Below are 8,844 nucleotides of genomic sequence, written 5' to 3' on the forward strand. Positions count from 1 at the left end.
GTGTCAGGTGAGGGCCACACTCTTCTCCCAGGCCTTGCCACGCTCAGTGTTGTTGGCTCCAGGCCTCTGTCCCCTCGGGGTGGGTGGCTTTCCTCATAGTCCCTTCACAGTGGTTCCTGGCCTCAGCACCTGCTGCCCCATCCTGTCCCGTGTGACACCCTTCTCATGCTCACAGGTGAGGAGGGGCCTGTGTCAAGGTCTCTGACACTGCAGGAGTGAGATGGCTGCTCTGGGCTCCTGTCTGCCTGAAGATCGGCTGGGCCCATCCATCTTGGGTCTGGTTCTGAGACACAGCCCATGTGTTGGAGGCAGTGAAGGGCTCTGCCCTTGCCCTGGCCCCTTGGGCACTTTTCCTGATCACTGAGGAAAGCAAGCCAGGCTTCCAGAGAGGGCTGTGGTCCCACTCAAATGCAGGTTGTTCTTTGCTCCCAAACGCCCTCTCCAGGTTGTGGATATTACTGGCTTCCACATGACTGGTTCTAAGTGGGTTCTGTGTCTTGGAGTCAGGCATGTGGGACTTGGGTGTGTAGGGTTTAGTCAGGAGCCATGGCATCCCCACCACTACCCTCTAAGCACACAGCCAACAAAATCTAAGTAAGCTGTGGAGGCTCCAGGTGCAATCAGAGTCCCTCTGCTGACAGCTTGTGTAGAGTCCAGGAACCCACAGGGTGTCCTCTTCCTCTGGTGACCCCCACACCACCATAGCAGGAACACCTGGGCCAGCACTGGCCTGCACCAGCAAGCTTGGGGCTGAGTGCGACTTGGGGCAGCATGGAGAGCAGGCCCCGTGTGCCTCGGCCAGCCTCAGGGGAACACTGCCCTTCCAAACTCAAACAGGACAGCGCAGTCTGCAAGGTTGCCTGCTCCTGTTGTTCGTCTGTGCTCCCAGTCCAGCTTTTCCTGACTCACGGCAAGGTATACTGCATTCACAGTTGCCATCTGCAGCTTAGGAGCTGAGAGGATGCTGGGGAGCTCAGACACAGGCAGCCCCAGCCCCCACCCACCCATGACCAGCTGGACAGGCTACTGACTGTGGGCACACAGTGGCCACTTCAGGTCTCCTGAGCAACCCCGTCACACACGTGCTCCTGTATGGTTATGGTGAAAGCCGTGTTTGAAAGCACTTGGCAGTCTCCAGGAGCTTCTCTTGCTGAATTTCCTTCAGGAAGAGACGGTGGGCTCCAGCTCTGCTGTTCAGTGAGGCAGAGCCTCATGCCACATGGCTTCTCGGTGCTGAGCCCAGCAGGGTGGGTCGGGGCCCTTCCAGCTTGTGCCAAAGAGAGCTGGCATGGGTGGGGCCCCAGCTCACAGTGGGAAGGGAGTGATTTTCCTGGGAGCAGGGAAGGGTGGTGCTCTGGCACTGCCAGTTATAAAGAGGATGAGGCCAAGGCCCAGGTCTCTGTTGGGTGGTGCCTGTGGTGGTGGAGGCCCAGGGAGGCTGTCCTGGAGGCTGGTCCTCTTCTCTTATCCCCATGGTACATGGACCTTTAGTCCTGCGGCCTTGGTCTTGACCTCAGCCCTTGTCTCAGGTTTGCACACTGCTCTGTAGTCCTAGGCCTGAGCAGAGTTCCCTCCGGGCCTGGCATGGCATCCCCAGGTGTCGGGATGCTCTCCAGCCTGACTCGCTGATGCCCCAGGCCCTGCTTCTCTACCCTGTGCCTTGGCTGCCATGCCCAGAGTGCTATCTACCTGCCAGCACAGGTCAGCAGTGGCACTGAGAGCCTCCTGGAGGCCATGCTTGGTGGAGGGTAGATTGAGCTTAGGCTGGGTTAGGGCTGGTGCTGACCTGCAATTCACTCAGAGCTCGCATCACAGAGGACTTTTCATCACCCAGGTTGTCTGGGTTGACTGGGGTCTTTCTGCTTGGGGATGCATTGCTTTGGTGTTTCTGGGTAGAAGAGGAGACCCCAGAGACAGTCATGGTCTGCAGATGCTACAGCAGGTCAGCTCCTGGGCAGCTCCCCATGGAAGGAGGTGGGTCCATGCCTTTGAAGAGGGTCTGGATACTGTTTTCAGGATGATCTTTGTGGTAACTTGAAAAGAGGGTAGGTGTGTAGGATGGAAGTTACCCCCTTTGCACTTAAAAGATGAATGTTGTGCTTGAAACCACCATGCTGTTCCAACCGTTTTGTCCACTGGTGATGGCTTTGCGTTGTTGGGGCACATCAGCCCCAGATGATACAGATCAACCACCCCTCGGGGATCATCATGGAAAAGGAGGCTGCTGCACCTCTCACCCTGAATCTAGTGCCCTCCCTGCTCCCTTGCATGCCCTACCCTGGCTTGGAGGGAGGCAGAGTCTGCCCAGATCTGGCATAGGGAAGCAGTGGATGGCAGTAGACGGACCTACCTGTGGGAGCAGAAACCTCGGGAAGATTCTAGTAGCAGGGGGACAGGTGGGAGGACCTTTGGCTGACAACAGCCTGAGCAGAGGTTAGTCTGGGCCAGAGAGAGGTGCCCTGGTGGATGGGGACTTGAGGTCCCTCTGGAAGGCTCCTTGCTGCTCTGCCTGGTTCCTGGCAGGAGGGAGGAGGCATGGTGATGGGAGGAGGCTGGCAAGTGCAATCCTCTGACGGGAACCTCCTATCTCTTTTTCTCGATGGCCAGCTCTGCCTTATGCCAGCTCAGTCACAAGTGCCTGGCACCCACCTCGTGTTATCCTGGGTGCTGACGCTTGTGGGGGTGTGTGCTCTTTCCTCTGATCTCTGTGCAGCCTTCCTCTAACCCCAGCTTCCAGAAGACCATCTCTTGGACTTAGCCCCACATCCCTACTTTTGTCAGGTGGGACAAAGGAATGCAGTGGGCTGGGGTGGGTCAGTGTTAGAACAGGTCAGTGCATGGGCACACAGCCAGTGCGGCACCCTGGGGTTGTGTGTGCTGGGCTGGGGTGGAAAACTCCCTAAAAGTCTGAGTCCCTGGCCCATAGCCCCTGAGCAAGGCGTCTGGTGATATCTGGAAACAGAAGTTTCCACTCCCATGACACACCTGGAGTTTTGTTTAAAATGCAAAATATTAATAATAATGAGCACCATCTTATATATCATGTGCCTTTCAGTGTAGATATATGTGCCACAAGTTACAAGCAAGTGTGTGATGTGCATTTTCCAGGAGCTGGGGGTAGGTAAAGCAGAGAGGCTCGCTGATAGGCTCCTCCCACTCATCCTCTTGCCTCCTGAGTTCCTGACCCTGAGCTGCTGGGAAGAGTGAATTAGTTAATCTCACAAGTGCATAGCATAGTATTCAGGACAAAATATTAGAAATTTACTCAGAATTCGATAGCTGACTGAGGCTCCCAGATAAATTATGAGGCAGACACAGAGTGAAACTTCTAGCCCTGAGGCTTCTATAAAAGATCAAAAGAGATTTGACTTTGCAGTTTTAGGAGATAAAGTGCTTATCCTCACCAAACTGGGAGTTGTCAGGTTACTCAAAAATGAATGCTAACCAGGGGAGCAGCCGCTTGTGACGCGTTTATTCGTCTCCCCAACCGTGGCAGGAGCTGCTCCTAGGTCCTTGTTTCTCTGTTGACCTGGGGACACATGTAGGAAAGGAGTTTAAGGTCTTGGGTTTATTCTGACAATGGAAAGAGCTGCAGAAAACTGTCTTCATCAGAAATGTAGCTTCAGGGGCTGGAGATTTAGCTCAGCGGCGCAGCACCTGCCTGGCAAGCGCAAGATCGTGAGTTTGATTCCTGGTACCTGAAAAAAACAAAACCAAACAAACAAACAAAAAAGAAGTGTAGCTTTAACTGCAAAGGATTGAACCAAAGTCATCTTGTAAATAGTAAAAACCCCTAGAAATGGAGTCACATGGACAGCAATGAGGATTTTTGTTATTCCAGGGGGAATAGCTAGTAACTAGTAATTCATCAGATGTGAAAGCAACAGCTAATAACCAGTAACTGCTTGGTGGGGAGCAATAACCAGTACCCAGTAACTCCTCTGAGCTGAGGTGATGACTAGTAACTAGTAACTTCTCGGAAGTGGACAGTGACTAGTACCAGTAACTCCTGGGAGATTGGCAGTGACCAGTAACCGGTAACCCCTCAGTGGGAAGAGCAATAACTAGTACCCAGTAACTCCTCTGAGGCAGAGGCTATGAGAGGTACCCAGTAACTCCTAGGATGTGGGTGGTGACTCGGGATGCCAAGCTGTACCTGTAGTCACAGGTCATGGTGAGTGGTGCCCCTCCATTTCTACCCTGTTTCTGGACCAGGGATCCCACCTCAGGAAACAGCAGCAGACTCTGTGCCGTAGCTGAGCACTCACAATCTTCTGCAGCCTTGCCCACCCTGCAGGTACTATTGCTTGGCTGGCCCTGCAGTTGTCCTTGCAAACGCATCACATGGGCCCCCTTCCCTTGGCCCGTGTTTTAGGAAACAGGGTGCATGATGAGACCGCGAATTCTGTGAGCATGAACTCCTCACCGCATGCTTTGGCTGTGAAGTGAAGAACAATGCTGTGTGGATACTGCCACAAGCATGCAGAATAGCAGGGGAGAGCGCACAGTCAGACTGCAGCCTGTTTCCCTCAGAGTGGCGAGGGGAATGCACAGTCAGACTGGCACTGGCCTCTGCAGCCTCCTATTCCTGCTGTTTGCTCCTTGGTCCTTTGTTACAAACTGTCTCTTTCCAGGGCAGTATTTTTGAAGATATTTTAATGTTTGAAATACCCAGTGGCTCTGAACACAATTTTCTGTCTCTTTTAATTAGCTTGTTAACTTCTTCCTCTTTATCCATTATAGATCTTCTCTACTCTGCCCATCTGAAAATGCTTTGCATATTTATATTGTTCTAAACCTCTGCTCTTCCCAAATCTGTTTTCAAGCAGAGCTAGAGATGTGCCCTTTTTCCATTAAAATTTCAGCAGTGCATAGCTTTTAATTATCCTTTCCCTTCTCCAACAGGAAGGCTTCCAAACATAAAATAATAACCCAAAAGCTTCCAAGTGTAACTTGCTGCCTCGAGCCAGACAACAAGAGGTCTCGTATTGCCTGGGGGCATTTGTTTCCTTTGCTGCTCAGAGCTGCTTGGAGTCTCCAGCACTGTTGGTCCAGTCTTCTGCATTTCAGGCCTCAGGGGCTCCTGACTGTGCCTGGCCCCTGGCACATGCACTGGGGGTGATTCTGTGCTCCCTTCCTGAGCTGGTGGTGTGTAGCTAGAGATGGCCTCCGGGAGTCGCCTGACCCTCTCTAAACTCAGCTTGTGTCCATAGTGTGCTGCTGAGTTGGCCAAAACATGATGCTACTCAACAGACTGCTAGAGAGTGAGCACTAGGGTTGGGCTTGGTAGGGTCAAGACTGGAAGCCACACGGCAGACAGCTGGACATGCTGTGCCTTGTCCTGACTGCTGTCCCCGAGCCACTGTCCTCGGCCCTCCTCCTGTGCCTGTACCCATCCACAGGCCCGCCGTCCCTGCTCAGCTGACCCAGCTTTTTCTAAGCACTGCCCTAGGCCACAACAGGTCCCCATGCCCTGCCTAGGACACCGTGGGGCCTGGAAGCCTCCTGTCCCCTCAGCTGGCTACCAGGCCCCATGGTGCACTGTCCACACCTGCTCCTGCCCTGGGTACTTCGCGAAAATGTCTATACCTGCTTTTTCCTACATCTGTTCCTTTAGACCTCCCGACCCTCCCCTGGACAACCTGTGTCACCCACTGGCCCCAGCTGTCCCTGCTATGGAGTCAAGGCCTGCCCCAGGATTCCCCTTATCTTACCATCACCTTCAAAACAGATTGCAACTTTTCTTGTTCATTTACCTTCTTAAATGGAAAAGAAATACGTGTGTAGTTAATAAGGCAAAGGCACAAAAACATAACGTAGTGAGTGTTTTTAATGCACGCAAAAGCTGAAACACAGCTGCCCCTTCCCAGGGCCTTGTCTGTGTTCCTGGTCACTGAGGGTCAGCGCAGGTCTGAACCTCTAACTGTGACCACTCTTGGGTCTCAGCTCAGGAAAGTGTCTTGTGTGTCTGGCAGTAAAAATGTGTGAGCAGTCCTTTATTCTCAAAGCAGATGAGGTTTTGGCCTCCCTCCCAGCGCTATAAGCACCTTGGCCATTGGCTTATACAGTGGGCTTGGTTCTCTGCAGACTAAGGATCCTGGACACCAGGCCTGAGCTATGCAGAGCGAGTCCGGTGAGGAAGGTAGGAGAGGAGGACATCCGTCTGTGCCTCACAGTCCAGGGGGCCTGTAGTCCAAGCAGGCTCTGCAGTGGCTGTTATCCGTCCCATGGCTGTTCCAGACTTCTGCTCCCTGCCGTGGATCCCCACAGAACTTTCACTGACCATCAGAGCCTGAACCCCGGTGAGACAGGGAAATTCCCAGATTTGGGACAACCACGTTACCAGAGCCCGTCTGTGTGGTGTGCATGCTGTCTCTCCAGCTCACATGTGCTCACCCCCCCATGCTCCTACATGTGCAGACACATGTGTGCATGCACACTTACATGCTCACCCCCCCAACACACATGCACCCAGCCTCTAGCAGATGCTATGGTGCTCTGCCCTCACAATCCCGTGTCGACCGTGACACCCTGGGCCCTGCAGAAGGCTGGACCCGCTCATACTCTGCTAGGCTTATGGACTCAGCAAAGACCTGAGTGGCACACAGGAGGGTGTGCCCAGCGACCCTGCCTGCTTCCCTCTGGGCTGTCTTAGCACCTGGCCCTTGGACATCAGTCCAAAGCTACTCTAGCCACATTGCCTTCAGAACCTAGAGCCAACATGTGGCTAATGCCCACTGCAGGGTGGGAGGGTCGCCCCTGAGACCTGGGGAGCAACAGCAGCAGGAGAGGGGCCTTGAGTCTCCAAGACAAGGCTGCAAGGCCCTGGGACTGCTCAGTGGCACACGCCAAGGCTGCATGGCTATGAGCGAGGCCCTTCAGGTTCTCTTCTGTACATGAGGAACCATGGTCCTTGTGTCCTGAGCAGCTCTTTGAGCAGGGCAGCCACCTGCAGGGCAGGGATTTACCTGGGAAATGCCCCAAGCATGTCCATGGAGGTGCCAAGGAGCAGGACCCCCTCCATGCAGGAGTGAGAGCACTAGCAGGGCTGCCCTTGGCTGGGTCCAGTGCCCTGCCAGCCCTGCACCCTCTCCCTGGCATAGGCAGTGCCCAGGGCCTTTGCAGCCTGTGTCCGGGTGGGGAAGCAGCAGGAAGTCAATAGCTGCCCGGATTTTACAGGCAGAGGAGCCTGGGTGCATCCTGCCGGGGGAGCTTGAGTCACGACGCCCTGCACAGGCACCAGTCCCCGGGCCTCACAGCCCTGTGCTTTCCTTAGATGTGTGGTGTTAGCCCGACCTGACAGAAAGCCGTCCGGGCTCTTCAGGGCAGCTGTGGGGAACACCCACCAGGACATGCATGGGGTTGCAACTGGGCCAAGCCTCTGCGAAAATGGGGAAGACTGCGGCTGAATGTCCTCCTAAGGCAGGCCCAGTCTGCCTGCCCAGGCCTCATAGTCTGTGAAACACTTCTGTCTGGCTTGGAGGAAGGAGGAAGATGAGGCCACCACCTCACCTGTCTCCTTCTCACCAGCTCTGTGAGATCATCTTCAGGTTCTTCATGAGGAGCACTAAGTGCTTAGTGCCACCCTTTGTGTCCCCCCAGAAAGAGAAGAAGAGTGGGCTCCTGAAGCTCCTGGCCGGGGCATCCACCAGGAGGAAGTCACGCTCCCCACCGTCCTTCTCCCCAACCCACGACCCTCCAGTGGCCACAGACACCTCGCTGCTGGGCGCCATGGGCCCTGATGTGTCCTCCCTGTCTGTCCACGGCAGGGCAGGCTCCTGCCCCATTGAGAGCGAGATGCGGGGGGCCATGGGACTGGAGCCACTGCACAGGAAGACGGGCTCCTTGGATCTGAACTTCTGCTCCTCCCCTGCCCGGCAGGCTGCTCTCTCCATGGCCGCCGTCCGCCCCGAGCCCAAGCCGCTGCCCAGGGAGAGGTAAGGTTGTGCGGGCTGCATCCTCTGTGCCATGCGCTGGGCACCAAGGTCTGGAACCCTTCTTGGTACAGGGGAATGGGGCTTAGTCCACCTAGCACCCCTCATCACCCAGCCACTTGGCTCCAAGGAGGGTTGCGCCTGGGCCTTGAGGAATCTGGGACCTGGAGCTGATGTCAAGTTCCCAGCCCATTTGGTTCCTGCATTTGGAATTGCAAGGGACTCATCAGGAAGTTTGTCAGGACCAGTATGGGACTGAGGGACTGGGAAATCAGGTAATGGGGGGACTGTCCCCACCCAGGGACCAAGATTAGACACCTGAACTGAGCCTCATCCTGCGGTGACATCTTAAAATTAAAAGACGTCTCCTCGGAATTGGCTCAGAGGGCATATAGCCCACTAGGGCGAACCATCAAAATTGCCAGTTCTCATCCATGTTTTTACCCAAACCAGCAGCTTCACATCAATTCAGACTTGCTTTACAGATCTGGAAACTGGGGCATGACTGCAGGCACCTGAGATTTACAGAAGTCAAAGCTCTTGTCTGGCTGGGAGGCTCTACGTATTTCAGTGTCTGTCCTGAAGGCTCCCAGGAAGGTGGCAGCATGGTAGAGATGTGATGACAAACCCACTGAGGGGCAGGGATGGTGCCCTGCTCAGCTGTTGGGCCACCACTGACACAGCAGAGCACAAGGGACCAGCTGAAAAGACATCCTGACCCTACGGCAGCTGCAGCTGCAGGCACTGGGCACGTTCCAGGCAGGTGGGACTCACAGATGGCGGTGAATATTGCAGACACTGTGCGTACAGCATACACCACACACACCTGTACTATACACACACCATACAGCATGCACACACTGTGTACCACACACTCTCTGTACTATGCACACACCATATACCACACACA

General features: G+C 54.7%; 1 protein-coding gene across 1 annotated transcript in view; it reads left to right on the forward strand.

Moving 5' to 3' along the window:
• The window catches only part of Sh3rf3 (SH3 domain containing ring finger 3), a gene marked incomplete at its 5' end in the record, with an annotated part of 169,086 nt that overhangs the window by 152,375 nt on the left and 7,867 nt on the right, over positions 1–8,844 (forward strand). Inside the window, one exon of the mRNA XM_005400847.1 lies at positions 7,603–7,937. Coding sequence (XP_005400904.1) covers positions 7,603–7,937 — 335 coding nt within the window. The remainder of the gene's footprint in view (positions 1–7,602; positions 7,938–8,844) is intronic.

Source organism: Chinchilla lanigera, unplaced genomic scaffold (assembly GCF_000276665.1).
Source record: "Chinchilla lanigera isolate Chin_1 unplaced genomic scaffold, ChiLan1.0 scaffold00069, whole genome shotgun sequence".
NCBI classification, from domain to species: Eukaryota; Metazoa; Chordata; class Mammalia; order Rodentia; family Chinchillidae; genus Chinchilla; species Chinchilla lanigera.